The sequence below is a fragment of the Callorhinus ursinus genome, unplaced genomic scaffold (genome assembly GCF_003265705.2).
Source record: "Callorhinus ursinus isolate GAN/ISIS: 27379988/994484 unplaced genomic scaffold, GSC_fseal_2.0 scaffold3, whole genome shotgun sequence".
In the NCBI taxonomy this organism is placed as follows: domain Eukaryota; kingdom Metazoa; phylum Chordata; class Mammalia; order Carnivora; family Otariidae; genus Callorhinus; species Callorhinus ursinus.
In genome coordinates, this window is record NW_027397065.1 from 66,730,136 (window position 1) to 66,747,946 (window position 17,811).

At 44.5% G+C, this 17,811-nt stretch overlaps 1 protein-coding gene across 4 annotated transcripts in view; it reads left to right on the forward strand.

Annotated features, from left to right (window-relative positions):
* Window positions 1–11,281, forward strand: part of ADAMTS12 (ADAM metallopeptidase with thrombospondin type 1 motif 12) — a 297,469-nt gene extending 286,188 nt beyond the window's left edge. For all 4 annotated transcript variants that reach the window (XM_073891049.1, XM_073891050.1, XM_025867427.2 and 1 more), the window contains 2 exons: window positions 2,462–2,615; window positions 9,794–11,281. In XM_073891049.1, the coding sequence (XP_073747150.1) occupies window positions 2,462–2,615; window positions 9,794–9,972 (333 nt within the window). In that variant the 3' untranslated portion in view covers window positions 9,973–11,281. The remainder of the gene's footprint in view (window positions 1–2,461; window positions 2,616–9,793) is intronic.
* Window positions 11,282–17,811: the final 6,530 nt, after the last annotated feature.

Consider the following 17,811-nt stretch of genomic DNA (forward strand, 5'->3'; position numbering starts at 1 on the left):
ACTTAAAAATTTTTATAATAGCAAAAGTAAAAATGTAAGTATAAGGATTGGGAAAATAATGTGGAGAAATCTCTCAAGGAGAACAAAGACAAAAAGAAAATATGATAAAAGATAAACGTAGGGGAGCAGACCAGGAGACATAACATCAAAATAAGATTCCAGAAAGGGAGAGTGGGGATGGAATAGAAATGAGGCAGGCAAAGAATTGATAGAAGAAAATTCTCCAGATTTGGAGAACATGAGGCTCCATGCCCATTAAATGCTATAAGAAAAAGGAAAGTCAGGAGAGCGGAGGACCTGTTTCTACACCAGCAAAAGCAGAAAACAAATCTGACTTTACATGGTTGTTACTGGGACTGAACTCAAGGATATCTCCTGAGCACTTAGAACTGTGTCTACCAGGAATTAGTAGTAAGTGCAAGAAAATTATTCAGTGAAGATGCTTGCATTAGTTCTAAAATATCTAATGTTCCTCCTCTTCATATTTCTCCATTCCATCCATGTTGTTTGAGTGGCAGCAACACCAGAGTTTTATAGCTGCCCACAGGGTGAACCTTTGCCGATCATCTGCTGAATCCTGAGAATCAACATTTCCAAACAGAACAGTTTAAGCTGAAGAGAACCCTTGCGCTTTGATTGGACAGGGCATCCAGGACTGAGTGAGACTAGCGTGGAGTTCAGCTAATCAGCCTTAGCCCCATCCCTATTTTGGGATGCTCAGTTCTACACAAAGATTCCTTATTGTTGCTGCTTCCAAAGAAGTGGAACTGAGCATTCAGAGAGGTGCACCTTCTCTCTAAAACCCCCAACTCACAGCATTACTACTATTAACAGAACCCAAATTAGCAACCATGCTTAATCCTCCAATTAAGTACCACTCAAATTCATGCATCTTCTTTATCACAAGTCGTTTTCATTGACTAATAAATGCATGGACAGTGACCTCTCTGCTTATTTTTGTGCTTGGCTTGGAATTAGTTCTTTCATCTTAATCTGCCCTGCCCAAGAGGGCCAGGAGGACTTCCACACCCAGGACCAGCCCAGCCTGGCTCCATCAGACCCTTAGGAGCAGAAAGCAGGAAGGGAAGTCATTTGTTCTTTATCTAACAACCTTATTTTACAGAGAAAGAAAGAAAGAAGTTGAGCGAATGATCCAGGACAATATGAAGTAAATGGAAAAGCCCATCTCTGGAATCCTGGTCCAGTACTCTTTGTCAAATTCTGGCTTGATTAATTTCCCTTGTTCTTCACGCTGTCCTCTGTTGCACACTTTTGTTTATTCAGGATCAGCTCAGTAGTTATTTCTTACTGGTTTCTGCCCTCTGGGAGGTTTTGATTATATAAGAAAGATAAGGCTAAAAGTAATAAAACACGAAATAGATGTTAATCATTAGAGTATGTGGGGTCCACAATAGCCAAAATGTGGAAGCAACAGTTTGGAAGTATCCAAACAGATGAATGGATAAACAAAGTGTGGTATAAACATACAATGGATAGTATTCCAGCTTAAAAGAAATTCTGGCGCATGCTATAATGCGGAGGAACCTTGGAGACATTATGCTAATTGAAATCAGCAAGGGCCAAAGGACAAATATTGTATGATCCCACTTATATGAGGTAACTACAATAGTCAAATTCATAGAGACAAAAAATAGAATGGTGGTTGCCAGGGGCTAGGGCTGGGGCTGGGAGATGGGGAGCTCTTATTTAACAGGAACAGTGTTTCAATTTGGAAATATGAGAAAGTTCTAGAGATGGATAGAGATGATGATTGTACAACAGCGAGAATGCACTTAAGGCACTGGACGGTATACTTAAAAATGGTTAAAATACCGAATTTTTATGTTTTATAGGTATACACAATAAAAATACTTTTTTTTTTTTTTCACAAGTATATGTGATAAATTCAGACACATGTTCTCACATCCCCAGGAATCCTAAGCTGCTTTCGCAGGCCAGAGAACCTCCCTTCTGCTGGTAGGCCGCCACTTCCTGACACTGGGGTTCCATGTTACCTCTGTGGCTTGGGGCCACACATGGGCCAGCCGGGCCCATTCCACATTCTCTCTCCATTTCTCCATGGTTTTCTTCTCCCATTTCTCTTTCCTCACATCTGATTCCCAGCCGCAAATCAAAACGAGTTCAGAGAAACTGGATTCCTGAGGCACCGGGGCCTAGATACGAAATTTTATTCTATTTTTCTTGCTGTTCAACCTTCATCCACATTCTTCAGAGAACCCCATAGTAAATTAAGCCAAATTCAGTCCACAGTCAGTAATACAGACTCCTCCTAAATTCACATCTCCAGATGACTAGTGCTTTATTCTCTGACCCCTTCAAGATGATTCCTGATAGTGGAGACTTCTCCCTACTTGAGCACGGCGGCCTTAGAGGCTCCGCTAGAGCCCTCATGGTGCCACTGGGGAAGACTTGTGACTCTCCGCGCACCCCTCTCTTTCAGTGCACTGCTTCCTGTGGGGGTGGCTTTCAGAAGAGGACCGTCCATTGCGTCTCCTCAGAGGACAGTACGACCGAAGACCGATGCGTGTGTGATCACGAACCCAGACCTGCAGAATTCCGGAAATGCAGCCAGCAGGCCTGCAAGAAGAGTGTTGGTGGGTGAATGACTTCGCCGGCTGGGGAGAGAGCTTTTCATAAATAAGGTGTCCCGTGTGAATCGATGTGGTTAGTTTTAGTCCCCTGTTTTGCGCCAGGAATCTTTATGCTGAAGAGGCCAGCCAGCTCCACTCAAAGCAAGCTGTCCATTTGGTGAGATTTGACTCTAATTCCTGAGGGGTTATTCATCCATTTTCCTACCTCAGAGCGCATTCACACTGACGTCATCCTACACAGATGAGAATCACTTCTGCTTTTTCAGGGATTTCTGAGAGATGTGCCAGCCTTTCTCAGGAAACCAGTCAGGGGCTGAACGGCCTTCTCTGTCGATGCAGCACCACTGGCTTAGATCAGGTTCCACAGAAACAGCTCTGAGGTGCAGATCTGGGTGCAAGGGATCCATTTCAGAAGTGCTCCCGAGGAAAACCATGAAGGGAGTAGGGGAAGCAGAACAGAGGAGGGAGAAAGCACAGCCAGGCAGCTGCTTCAGCCTGGTCCCACAGGGGAGCTCCGGGGTGTAAGCCATGGGTCGGAGCCGTCTGCTCCTGAGGCCCGGGAGCTGGAGTTTCACACTCCCACACTTTTCAACCATGGGCCAAGGGCTACCCCAGCGGAAGGGAATTCACAGGTGTTAAAAGCTCTCTACATGGAGAGACAAACCAGCTCCAGTAGGCTCTGTGGGCAATCCTCCAAAAGAGCCAGGGTCTCTGGGTATTAGTGGCTAAAGAACAGGGATGCTGGAACTGGGGTGTCGGGGGTGACACATGAAAACGGAGCAACAAATCTAAGGAGGGAGACCTGAACAGGGAAGCATCAGTGTTGTCTGCTACATTCAACCCTCCACTTTCAGAAAGCATCCCAAGTTGAATGACTTCTGATCACCTTTGTCATGTTAAGTATGTTGAACTACGGGGGGGGGGGGGGGGGGCGCCGATTGCAGAGCCAGAGTGCCAGGCCAGGTCTCCTTCTCCCTCCCATGCCTCACTTCCTCGGGGGTGGAAGGAATCCAGTGTTGGAATCAGACAGCAATGGGTGTGCATTTCGTAGCAGCCTCTTTCTATCTACGTGACCTTGGCAGGATATTTATTTTTTATTTTTTTAAAGATTTTATTTATTTGAGAGAGAGAGAATGAGAGATAGCACGAGAGGGAAGAGGGTCAGAGGGAGAAGCAGACTCCCCGCCGAGCAGGGAGCCCGATGTGGGACTCGATCCCGGGACTCCAGGATCATGACCTGAGCCGAAGGCAGTCGCTTAACCAACTGAGCCACCCAGGCGCCCTTGGCAGGATATTTAATGCTCTGAACCTGTTTCCTTTTGGATATAAGGAGAATAATAACACAAGCCTTCCAAAGGTATTGTCAAGATTTTAAATACCAGGTATTACGTAGGTTTGAAAAGAAAAAAGAAAATTCCATCAACAAACCAGTTCAGTTACCTTCCTTGGGCAACTATTCATTTCAGTAGACTATAGTTTTCTTATCCATTTATGAATGGGTTCAAACATGAATTTTAATGTCCATTCCATTGGTATTTGGGGCTTCACTGATATGTGAGGATTTTTTTTTTTTTTTTATTAAATTAAAAACCTAGAGAGAAGGTTTTCAGGCAGGGAGAGAGGATTTTTTGATAGTTCCATCTGTTACGAAGTAAAGAATGCCTCTTATAGATGTAGTCCCGAGACTGGGATTTAGAGGGTCAGGTTGAATTTACTCTGCCCCTAATTAAAGAACTGACTACTAGACATCAGCAGCTAAGTGAAAAACTCTTGAAAACCAGCATGTTGGTTGTACACAGTGGTAGTTGTGTTCTGAAGATTCTTCAAGATGAGAGGTAGTGAAGGCTGTGGTCTGTTAATCTATTCCTCACCTCCTTCCAAGGACTGAGGGTGCTGGCGTTCAACAGAGATGCCATTAGAGTTCATACCCTGAGAAGATTTTCCCTAGAGGTTGCTTGTTGACAGATCATGCACTTACTGAGCAGATATTTGCTGGGCCCTGACTGACTACATGTAAATATAATGTCAAACAAGAAACAAAGCTGCAACCCAGTGACACTGATAAGGGAGGTAAGGATGTTACAAGAGTTCTTGGAAAGGGCATTAACCGTAAACTGGGGAGAGCAGGGAAGGTCTGCAGACGAAGTGAAGGGTGAATAGGCAGGTCAGACAGGAGGTTCCTGGAGAGGCCTTCAGTTTCTGCAGTAATCAGGGAAGAATACAAGGTCATGCACAGGAGTCTAACTCAAGTATGAAGGTCATGGGAAGCTAAGAATGGTAGGGCTGGAGGGAAAAGCTGGAGCTTTGGAAGCATGCCAGGGAGTTTGGACTTTATCCCCAGTGCAGAAGGAGCACTGGAATATTCCAGACAGGGGTGTGGGGATGAGAAAGCCATGCTGGCTGCCATGTGGAAGATAGACAAGGAAGACCACTTGGGAGACTGCAGCAATCTAGTCCTGTTTGACCATGCCCAGTGTTACGGCCTGTTAAAGTCTACGTAGATAGTCTTTAACTGTTTTATTGCTGGACGGTGCAATCTTCAATAATCAAAACCAGGTTAAATGTATACTTGGTATTTTTTTCTCTTGAAATCTCACACTGTCAAGATGATGACTAACAGCTGACTGGCAACAGATGTAAACAGCAATGAATTCCACTCATCAACAATTATCAGAGCAACAGAAGTTAATTACTAGCTCTCCTGAAGGCAGAGCCATGCTTACTCATATAGAAACAACACGAAGAGCAGCTTCAAGAAATTCCTTGCTTTTAAAAACCCACCACCCACCCTTACCCCTGTGCCCTCTGAAATGCTTTGAAAATAAATCATTCAGTGCCTGGAACCTTGTCAGCCAGCTAGCCGTCACAATAAACATATGCCCTCTGTACATCTTACAAGATCAGATATGAATTCCGCGTGAGGCTTGCTTTCCTCCAGGCCATTTTACTTCCTTTAGATGCCATCTAAGTTGTTGATGATTTAAATTCTAAATCAGAACTACCATTTCCAAAGTAGAGACTGTAAAACCCTAAGTAGGTTAAAAAAATTTTTTTTTATTTTATCCAGAAATATTTACTGAGTATCGGGTATATTCTAGGCATTACACTCATAATGATTAAAAAACAAAAGCAAAACTCTTACGCACACCATTCCTGGGGTTTTTTGTTTTGTTTTGTTTTGTTTGTTTGTTTGTTTTAAGGAATGAGGGGTAGAGAAGGCAAGAGAAAGAATAAGGAAAGTAATAAAGACACTACCTAGGCCCAGAGTTGCTACAAATGAACATTTGAGTCAGCAAACTTTCTACTCAGGAATATTCTTCCAGATGAATAGGATTTCATGTTTTCATTTATTCAGCAAATATAAGGAATCACAAGATACATCTCAGACAAGTGCTAAAAAGTGAGAATACAGAAATGAGTATAATACAGCCCCTGGCCTCAAGGAACCCAAACTCTTACAGAAACTGTATTTGTCAGCAATAGTGAAATTGTTTTTCAACTTTCTTTTGTGGGCAAAATATTATCCTTTCAACCTAGACACAGCTGACAACAAAGAAACAGGCTTCTAACTGTCCCTTTAAATTTCCAAGCTTGGTTTCTGTTGAACTGGCAGAGGCAAATTGGGATCTCCTCTCCAAGTTGCCCCTAATTATAAGCATTGTGTGTGCTTCGGCTGGGATCCAGTTTGCTGATGAACACAACAAGCCTTCATTGTTTTATAATAATAAAGAGAACTGTGCAGTCAAGCCATGCCACGATGTTAGGCTCATGGTCATTGTCTAAATGAGCTTCTAAACATGGGCCTGGAACACAGGCTCCCAATTTAGGCCACCACTATCCGTTCTTCCTTCAAGTCCCCCACTCTCGAACAGGAGGACCGCAAGACCCAGCATGCTCCCAGGGCTCCGAGGACCATTGAAAAGCAGGGTTCAAAAAAAAAAAAAAAGCAGTGTTCATAATCCCATGGTTCCCAAGATCAGGCAAGAACAGCAGGTGTGGCTGAGCCTCTGTTGTTCCTGTAGGTGTCACCTGACCTGCCAGTTGGGGGGCCTATGTTGAACAAGTGAAGATGCTGTGTTCAAGGAAAATCTGCCCATGTGACCCCCTCCTCCCCCATCGCCAGTACAAGAGCTTCATTCCCTTGGTGGCAGAGTTTTAGAGGCACTGAAGCAACAACCAAATCCTAGCCACCAGCTACATGTCAGCTATGCAATATTGGGCCAGTTACTAAGCCTTTCTGGAACCCTCAGTTTTTAAAAGAATAGCTATACCTACTGATACATTTCTATATGGATCCAATGAGATGGTATACAGTAAGTACATTACCTGGTATGGGGTAAGTGCTCAATACGTTGTATTTCTGTTATGACTATTGTCATAGGGGAGGAGGTGCATTACTGTCCTAGGGCTACCATAACCAACTACCAGGAACTAAAGAGCTTAAAGCAACAGAAAGGTATTCTCACAGTTCTGGAGGCCAGAAGTTCAAAAATCAAAGTCTCGATAGGGCCATGCTCTCTGTCTTAGCTTCTGGTGGTTGCTAACAATCCCTGGCTTTCCTTGGCTTGTAGCTGGGTCACTTCAATCTCTGCCTCTGTCCTCACATGGCCAGCTTCCCCTCAGATGTCAGTGTCTTCTGGTGGCTTTCTCTTCACTGTGTGTACCTGTGTCTCCTCCAGGACACTAGTCATATTGGATTAAGGGCCCACCCTATTCTGGTATGGCCTCATCTTAATTTATATCATTATTACACCTTCAAAGAAATATTTCCACATAAGGTCACATTCACATGTACCACTCCCACTTTGGGGGACACTTAAACTTTGGAGGATGTAGTTCAGCCCACAACAGGTTAGGGCTTTGGGAGCCTCTAGGAAGCCCTTTTTAGAATGGTAAACACCCTTGAGAGATCACACCAGAGCCTTATCAGAAAAGGCTCATACCACCACTCACAGAACAGTTCAAGATAGAATGTAGTGCCGTGTTTGAGCAAATATTACAATAATAATGCAAGTTTGGAGACTGATGTGGGCCAGCATGGCCAAGAGAAGCTTCATGAAGAGATGGGATGCAAGCTGAGCTTTCACACTTCCTCTGTCTTCTTCCTTTCCTGAAGTAGCCCCAGAGCACTCCCATACTCATGTTAGGGAAGACGTGGGGCAGAGAGCTACACCACATGCGCCTCTTCCAGCCGCCCTCCACAAGGGCTTCAGGAGACACTGGCTAAGAAATTGGAGCAGGCCCGTGACACCCAGGCATCCATGCTGGTCCTGTTCCAAAGCCAGCAGCCTAGAAAGGAATCCTTGCCTGGTTCTGAATACCAGCGCACGTGATGCCTGGCCCAGACCCCACGGAGAACACCAGCTGCCCTCTTGGAGCTGTGGGAGAGCTCCAAGAGCCCAAATTCTTCTTCCAGTAGGAATCCTTGGCTGAAACGTGTACTCCTTCTGAAACAGAGCACTGAAGAAACTTTCCTGTGGGATTTTAGGAGAGATTGGATTTTATAATAGGCTTAAAGAGGAGGCCTAAAGAATAAAAGAATCAGCAGTGAAGATTTTTGGGTTCTAGGAACATTGTGCGTTACCGATTCCTAAGTGCCATTCGAACCTGCAAACAAAATAGGATTCTGACAGCTAACCGAAGACATTTGTTTCTTTGCGGAAAACAAGGTGCCATCGAGAGAATGATGAGCTATGAGGAGATTAAAAGCATTTTTTTTTTTTTTTTTTTTGCTTTCATGACTGGAAGGTGAAAAAAAGGCAGAAAGAGGAAAAAATACTCGCACAGTTTTTGGGTAGAAGATAGTACCTCAATCTCTACTTTTACTGCCAGTCCTATTGACAGAAGACAGGAGTCTATGAAAAAAGTTTTTCTTCAAAACTATTCAAATCTCTTCTGTAAGGAAGAAAGCAAGGCAACCAGAGCTCAGAGAGGCCCTCAGGCAAAGTTTGAAACAATTTCACTTTAGAGAAGAAAAATCTGCTCTTTGGGGCCTTACTGAATATCTTCCAGCCCAAGAGTACGTGGACCAGTCCAACCTGAGTACCGCTGCTAGAATGTATGTGCTGGGGACCCCTGAGAAATTCCCTGCATCTTGGATGAGGAAATGAGGCCAAGGGGTGGGGTGGGGGGGATGAGGGACTTACTTGCCTAGAGGTTTCAGAGTAGAACAAGGATTAGAATCCAGGTAACTCATCGGATGCTTACTGTGGGAATTATCTGTGTATGTTTTATGCTTTCATCTACGTGGTACATTTCTGGAGGGCAGTGATCACATTTTATTTATCTGTAGCTTCTGCTCTGCTGAGCTCTGCTCTGAACCCATTGGTTAGTCAGCTAGCTGGGTTATTGTCTGGTGCTTTGAATGATATGATTGATAAAACTGTCTCTGTTTAGCTCTGGCTATGCTGCTTACCAGCTGGGTAACATTGTGCAGGTTTTTAACTTCTGTAGGCTTCACAGTCCTCATTTGTATAATGGAAAGACTCCTATTTGCCTGATAGCACTGCTGGGGATATTAAGTGAAGCAATGCATGTGAAACATCGCGTTCAACTATCGCATAACAATACTGCAGACCCAAACACCTCTAAACCCAGGGCCTTAAAACTACAATCATGTGTAGTTAGCTCAGCGTCTGAAGGTCAGCTAAGGTTCAGCTAATCTAGCTTAGCCTTGGTTGGCCTTGACTGCCAGCCGTAGGTTCGGTCTAGGTTTGCTCCATGTGTCTCCCATCCTCCGTAGTCCACTAGCTGTGCAAACCAGGTCCTTCTCCTGGGGACAGCAGAAGCTCATCAGGCCGGGCTCATCCCCCTGCACCTCCCAAGGCCCCGTAGGGATCATCTCTACTGATATCACATTGTCCAAGGCAAGTATTGGGCTGAAGCCAAAGTCGAGCAGTGAAGTATTCACCACCCACCAGGCAGCCATGGCAAGGGTGGGAATGTGTATAACACTGTTACACAGTAGTGAAGAACTGTGACTGATAATTCAGTTTAACATAAACACTTTGCACAGTGTCTGTTACATAATCACTGTTCAGTGGGTGTCAGCTACTATGAATTATTGTGAAGCCTTTCTGGGTAGACATATAACATCTTCCATTAATAGAAGTTGTGCTCATTCACTTACAAAGGATAATCTTTGTGGTTTTTTTTTTTCTTATTTTTCTCTCCTTCCACAGATTTACTTTGCACCAAGGACAACTTATCAGCCAGTTTCTGCCAAACACTAAAAACCATGAAGAAATGTTCTGTGCCCACTGTGAGGGCTCAGTGCTGCTTCTCATGTTCCCAGACACACATCGTCCACACCCGAAGGCCAAGAAAGCCACAGTTGCTCAAAAACCCCAAAGCATTCTAAGTCCAGAAGGAAGCCACCCCCCACCACAGACTACAGCAGCCCGGGGACTGACTCGACTGCATTCCAGCCCCAGGAAACCATTTTGCTGAGGTTTTTCGGGTCCAACTTTGGCTCAAAACAAAATCCCCTGTGTCTTATCAGCCACAAAATGCCCTTGCAAAAGCCGTGGGACTGTAATGCTTGCTGCTCCCTGATAGGCAGGTGAGATATCCAGGAGGTTCAGCCATCTCCTGGGATGTGCTCTTGGGAAAGGTGCCAAATTAGGTAAGTCAGTGACATGATGTCTTTCCCTCCCTTAAAACTAAAAATGAAGACACCAGATTTTTCCCAGACTACCTCAGGAGTATCAGGAACTAGAACCACATGCATCCAGGGAGCAGTCTTGTTAATTTAGCTTGGTGAAATCATCCTTTTTTTCCTCCTTACTTGGGGAAGCTGCTGTTTAATATGCGTGGGAGAAATTTCAGGAACATTCTTTAATTCACCCAGGCAGAGGGCCACTTTCTTCAGCTAGCACTCAGCTGGGGCAGGGAGAGAAAGTGTTGGCTATTATCACTCAGCCCCTGTAGACTCGGTATCTGGGCTCTTTAGACTCTCGTGCCTGCCTAGAGACACGAGAAATGAGAGGAAATGGTCAGAAACTGTAGGATTTAGTAAAGGTAAGGGATTTAGCTTAATTCTAGGGGAGACATTTCTGACTCAAGGATAATTTCTATGAAAACTCTTAAAAAGAAATGAACAGAAATCAATTTCTTGCCGGTATAAGAAAAGAAACATGGACCTTTATACTTCCCACTTTCCTGGCCAATACCTTTTCTTTGGGGAAGAGCTGATGAGTCTTCCCATCTGACTTCCTCTCCAGTGTGTTCCTTGCCTGAATCATCAACTCAGAGGATCAACTGTCTTTCCACTGCTGGGGGTTCCTGCACAACAGTTGCCATAGCCAGGTCCATGGGTGCGACATACCCCCACCTACCCCAAGGATGGAAGATGGAGCTCAAGATCAAAATATTTCAGAGGACCAGGTCAACTGTATTAAGTACAAGAACTTGATACAAACTTCTAGTCTTGAGGGAAAAAACCCACAACTCAAAGTGAGGTTAAACATGACCCCAGTACACCCAATAGTTACTTTTGAAGGTCTGTTCCTTGGTCTGTTCTCCAAGTCAGGAGAGTCCAAAATAGTGAAATGAACGTGAAAATGCTTATTCTGGATGTTCTCACCACCCATCAGGAGGCTGTGGTCTCAAATACAAGGCAACTTTCCTAGTTTGTAAGGGGAGGCATTTACATGAACTGAACCCAGAGAGCGAGGATGGGTGGGTGGGTGGGCCGCTTGACAGAGGAGAAGGCAGGGATGGGGCCTTCATGTCATGAGCAGCATAGTTCAGACTTATGCACAGGTAGAGGGCAGTTACTATTCACCATGGAGCACAGTGTCCCCTAGCTCCCTTGAATTACCTATCCATTCAGCAGAATGGTGCTATTGAAAAATGGTGCTAGTATCTAGAAGGTGGCAGAACTAACATAAACACATAGATAGATGTGTTTGTACAAGTGGGCAAGTCTATCCACATCCGTTAAATATGTAATGGTGTTGCTGGCCAATGCCAGTTCTATTGCTTGGGCACTAGAAGCTTAACATTGTTGTATGATGTGCTTTTTATTTTTTTTTTCAAGCCATTAATGTGTATTATTCTGATAAAGTCCTGTAGAAAATAAAACACTGGGGTTGGGATGGAACTTAAGAAAGAGAAACAGGATGAAAACAGACATGTTTACCTGAAGCCAGGGAGTTTATTTCTCAAAGATGACGTTCTTGTATTCTCTGTCTTTAAAGGCAAACATTGCTGGCTGATGATAATCTCTGGTGAAACGACAGTTTTAGAGAGGGGAGCTTTAAATGGTTAGTGACATGAGTGGTGGAGGAGAATCTGGTTTTTTCTAACGAGGCAGTTCACAAAGACTGTTCCTGGAGTGGAGTGTGGGCTTCCAGGGGGCTGGATGTTGTCATTGGGGCTGAGTTATTTCACCTGGTACTGTACTAGCTATCAGAGGCTCATGCATGTCATCAGAGACCTGGATATGACCAGTCTTTCAAAACTCAGGAACAAACCCAGATCCCTGCTGACCTCAGCAAACTCAGCTGGGCCACATTTCCCAATACACAAAGTGGGCCACGTTATTTATGACCCACGTGGTAAAGATGATAGACATGTGGGGAGGGTCCGCCCAGATACTCCATTCTAGGCCTTTCTCCAGTTTCTCAAAGACAAGAAATTAGCCCCTAATCATGCATCTCACACATTCCCTTCCTGTTTGGAGGCTGCGTTGTGGGATAGTTGTGTGACATCCATCATTCTGGACTCCAGGATAAAAATAGCCCTTGCTGTTAGAGTTATCTGACACAGTCATTACCTTGACAATCACTCAGCTTTGGATCATCGGGGTTTTGACAGGTCCCTGTGTTTGCGATCAGAGAGGGGAGACTGAAGACAAGAACCTAGACAATGTCTTCACCATTTCTTTGGAGCTCACGGGATAACACGAAAGCAGCATCATTGGTTTATTTCACACACGTCCTCTTTTCTTCCCACCTTGAATAAGCAAGTGAGAGGTGTAGCAAGACACACTGGATACCCATCTACCATGAACCAGAGAGGCCACCACAGGGTCTGGTGCTTAAATACAGCAAGGTTCTCGAACCCATGTTGGTTTACATTGCCTTTCACATGGTAGAGTTCACCGTTCTCTGAAAACTTGTGGGTTAATTTAATTCTGAATATTGAAACATAATTTAGTGCACCATGAGAAAACTATTTCAAGAGACTAGTGAATACTTTTCTAAAAAGGGAAATCATTTTGTGGATACTACAATTGCCTCTTTGTGGGAATGACTTGTTGGATGGTGGGCTTTCTTGGTGCATGATCCCAATGTGGTGCTTTCAGATATTTAGTGAATGTTTTTGATAACTTTCATCAAGTTTCTGAAGCAAATTTGAGCGATTTATATTGTTTCAGACCATAATTTCTCAATCAATTGGCTTAAATCCTTCAAACTCTAAGAGCTACATATTGCTACCCCAGAGATTGCAGGTCTTAGATCTTCTCCCTCTGACTTTACGATGAAGTCAGGGGACAGTGTTTCTGGTGCTCAGTGCACAGCGATTCACTTTCAGGGGAGAAACCACATGACATGAATTGCCTGGTGCTATAACTTAGCCAACATATTTGATGCTACTCCTGTTTTGTTGTATTGCAAATTCAAATATTGTTATTATTAGTATTATTATTTTAAATTATGTCATTTAAAAAAAAAACACATAGTTGGCAAAGCACAGTTCTACCTATGACTGTCCTCCAAAGTGGTTGTATAATGTATATGGCCCGACCCATTTGCTCTCCCTGCATCTCTGTGCTGTGCTGGCCAGGCCCAGCCTCCTTAAGGGGTCCCTTGGTGGGTACCTCAGTACTTAAAACCAGATTGTAATCACAGCCTGCCATTGGGTGGTATTAATAAATGGCTAAACTCATTGATGTTTCCATGTGATTCATTTACTCCTGCTGTGAGACTCCCACCACCCACCAGTGTTACCCCGGAATTCAGCAACTGGAGAAGGAGGATGCCAATTTCTTCCTCCCACACTCCATGCAGATTCCTTTCTCTTCCACCCCTAGCTCATTATGTCCCTGGATGAGTCACAACCCAGGTGAGGTAGAACGTAGGTCTCTTCTCGTGCATGATTATACAACTGACACAGTCCACCGTATGATGATCTGAAGTGATGCCTAGAATTCTCCTCAGCACCAGGTTCAGTGTATTCAGACTTGCAGCTCACAGTAGAACTTACTTCCTCAATCTATCCAACATGTAGACATAATGTTTAAGAGAAAGTAATCCACCTCTAGAGGATCTGACTCTGGAAATCCAATCCTTTTTCCAAAATGGTACATAGCATAGCAAGTGTAGTCAGCAAAGTTAGAATTTGGACATGGAGACATGGAATTTACTCAGATGGAACAAGAAAAAATGAGACTGGCAAGAGCCAGGCATCTGCAGGCAATCCCTAGGATGTTCGAAGGCATACACAGGAGTGGTATCGTTTTTTGGTCACGAAGACCTCACAGAGGGCCGTGAACACCTCCTTGTTTGTACCTTAAAAACTCTTCTTTCTGTGATGACTAGGTAACTCTTATCCTACAAAACTCAGATTAAATTCTGTCTCCCCCCCGAGAAGCTTACACTAACCCTGCCAGAAAGACTGAGACACTTCTCTGATCCTCCTTCACCTGGTCTGTTTCTCTCTAGAACAATAGTTCTTAAATCAAGAATGATTTTTGTCCCTAGGAAACATTTGACAATGTTTGGAAACATTTTTGGTTTTCACAATTTGAGGCGTAGGAGAGTGGGGCGAGAGTGCTATAGGAATCGCCAAGATTTCTGCTAAACATACCACGTGACAGCCCCTCCCCCCAACAAAGAATTATCTGGTTCAAAATGTCAATAGTTTGAAGTTGAAAAACTGCACTCAAACAATTACCACCCTGGAGTGAGTAGCAGCATTTCTGGGTTGAGTAAAACTGAGCTCACCCTAAAATTCAGAACCCACAAAAGGACTGATGAGGTGGGTCAGGAAACCTCCAAAGAAGAAAATATGTTTATCAGGATTCAAAGCACACCTGCTTGAAAAAGCATCTTAATGTTGGAGGAAAGAGGAGTGAGTATAGCTCCAAAAGAGTTTTAATCAGCCCCTGGGGGCTCAAGTGTTCAATCCTAGAGCCAGGGGCAATAAACCAAAAACAAGTAAAATAGAAAAATGACGTATTGGGGATTTGGAATAATCCTCCTCTTCCAACTGAGTTTTCTACCCAAACAGAACAGACATAAGTCAGATCGAAATAATAGCTTCACTAAAGGTGAGGCTGGCCTAGAGAGCATACTTTGGATGCAGATAGAAAAGGGTTTTCCTATTCTTCTCTACCTCTCCAGGTTTCAGGCTCGAGGAAGATAGGGGCCAGAGAGAGAGAGAGATGGATCACTCAACCCATTAACCCGTTAAAACTATCCATAGCCATTAAATGTTCACAAATAGCAGCATTCCCTCCTGCACTGGGAAGAGTTCTTGACAAGGGTATCACAAAGGTCCCAAAAGGATATCCCAATACTACCAACACTGAGTCCTATTGTTTCTATGGAGAGAGGTAAGAGTAGCGTGAAGGGAAGACATGTGGGACTGGGGAGAACAGAGAAGGCATTATCTAAAAAGATTCCTTTTCCATAAATCCTAAATGAGGATATGACTTATTTTTTAAAGATCACAAAGAAAATACGTGGCAGGCATAGTTAAAAAAAAAAAGAGATTAATGAGAGAGTGCTCCTGCTTTTGTGCGCATTCCCCAACCAAGCATTACCCACGCCTTCCCTGGACAAGCCCAGACTCTCTCCTTTTATTGGTACAGCCTGGCACACCTCCATCTCCAGCTTTGTGGGCTGTTGTGAAGACTAGGGGTCCTCAGTGACGGTGCCTGCAGCCTCTGTACTGATAGTCTATGGTCCCCGGGGTCAGAGTCCTATCAAGAGATTCCCAAAGAAGCAGCACAGTCTGGCTGGAGCTGGGCATCAGGTATCAGCCAGCTGGGAGTGGGGGTGGGGGTCCTGCCCAAATGCCAATAGGAAACCACTGAGGTGTGGGAGAAAGTCATTAAGAGAATTAGTCCACAGGAGACATTCTCTTGTTGCTCCCAAACTATCAGGAATTTGTAAGGTAGGTAGCAACAGATCCAGGGAAAAACTAACTCTTAAACCATGACTAACTATAGTCTTAATTTCAGACTACCAAGAACCTGCTTACAATTCTTTTACCATGCCACTCCTCCAGACTCAGCCCTTGGAAGAGAAGGAGAATATTTTTTGTTATTTCTGTTCCTGGAACTTAGCTCACTGTCTAGCACATAGTATGTGTTCAATAAAAATGTGTTGATGCCAAGTGAAGGAGTTGGGAAGACACATGAAAGTCTTTTAGTAACTGAGAGGTGAAAGATTATTCTGGAAGCTGAACTTGGTAATCCATTCAAAACCACCAGAGAGAGCTAAACTCACCATCATAGCTAGTAATCAATAATTATAGGCACTTGAAATGTCCAAGCAATTTTCAGGAACGGTATTTGGGACCATACTTGGGTGCCCTGTGAACTACCCTCTCACACAGGACCCAGAGGCTGAAACTAAGGAGCCCAATATTTCGACTTTACTAATGTCTGATGCCCATCCTCTTTCTGGGGTCTTCCCAGTGTTTGAAGGAGAGGCAGTGTGGTGGGAAGCAAACAGACTACACTGGGAGCAGAACTGGATGTAAGTCTCTGTTCCAGTACCACCAGCTTGTAGACTTTGGGCAAGTCTTGTGGATTCATTCACTTACATTTCTGTCTCCCAATGTGTGATCAGCTCCCTGATGGCAAGAGTCACTTCTTACTCGTCATTATCCCCCCAGTTCTAAATGCCATGTCTGACATGGAAGGAATGGTTGCGTGGACAGCTCTACTTGTGGAACGAGGCTGTTGGACTAAGTCCAGGCATCTGAGGGCTGTTCAGAGCACAGGAAAATCATGATGCTGCTTCTGAGCTATTGATGTGATGCAAGGTTAGGAGAAGGGAAGCATTTTATAAAATAAAATACATATTGTAGCATATGAAGTATAAATCCTTAAAATAAAATGGGAAACTCCAAGGGCACTTCCTCAGTTGTGTAGGCCTCTCCCCTGCCTTGGGAATCTTTGGTGGAAATGTTTAAGGCCGGATCCAGTGTGCTCTGAAGTCAGATCTGCTCCTACAGTCTGTAACATGATGATTTCTTGCCTTCTGGCCACTATGGAAATCCCGCTGGACATCCCCCCTCTGTCTCTCCCCTGCTGCACAGTTCCTCACTGCAGTCCCCCCCCCCCGCCCCCCTGCACCAATGCTCTTTGCTTGCTAGTCCAATTTTGCTGGCAGTCAATAAAGCTTTGATGGCGGCTGACTGGCTTTTTCCACTCCACCCCTCACCCCGTCACCCTCCACTATCCTGGAGGCAATCATGGGCAGGATGCCAAGTAAAACAATGGTTCTCTTCCAGCTTCAACCCATAGCAGCCAGTTGCTGAGTGTTCTTCAGACCACAACTCTGAGGATGGAATAAGCGATCCATCCAAGGCACTTTATCCAGCTGGTTTATTTACACTGGTCCGAGGCAGGAGGCTGGGGGCCACTCCTGGCAGAGGAGATGAATCGCAACGTTCCAGTTCCTGTTGCTGCCTCCCAAACTTCCCCCAAACTCCTTGGTGTAAGAAGAGACACCACTTTATTGTGCTTGCCAATGCTGTGGGGCAGAGGCTTAGCAAGCAGACACACAGAGGGATAATTTGTCTCTGCTCCATGATGTTGAGAACTGCAAAAACTTTGCACGAATGACTCCATCCAAAACCCCTGCACTAAGAGACTTGAGCAAATATTAGCGGGAATTCTAGCAGCTTAAGGCCTTGTCCCTGGGAAAGCCCACCCTACCCCCACCTCCCACCACCCCCCACCCCAGATGAGTTTCTGTCTGGAAAAGCTTGAGTGCACGGAAAGAATTTAGCACTTGGTCCAGCTAACACTTGGGGATAGGCCCCTGACTTCCCTTTTCTTATTTACTAAATAAAAACTTATTATAAATCCTTTCTCCATCCCTTTGAGATGTATATGTATCTCCTACAGCCCAGAAGTGTCTTTCTCAAGGACTGAAAGCCATTCCTTTGAAATATAATAATCGGGAAGGGTAGGGTGCCCGTTTCCCAGTCTCTGTGGGAGGATAGAAACCCCACT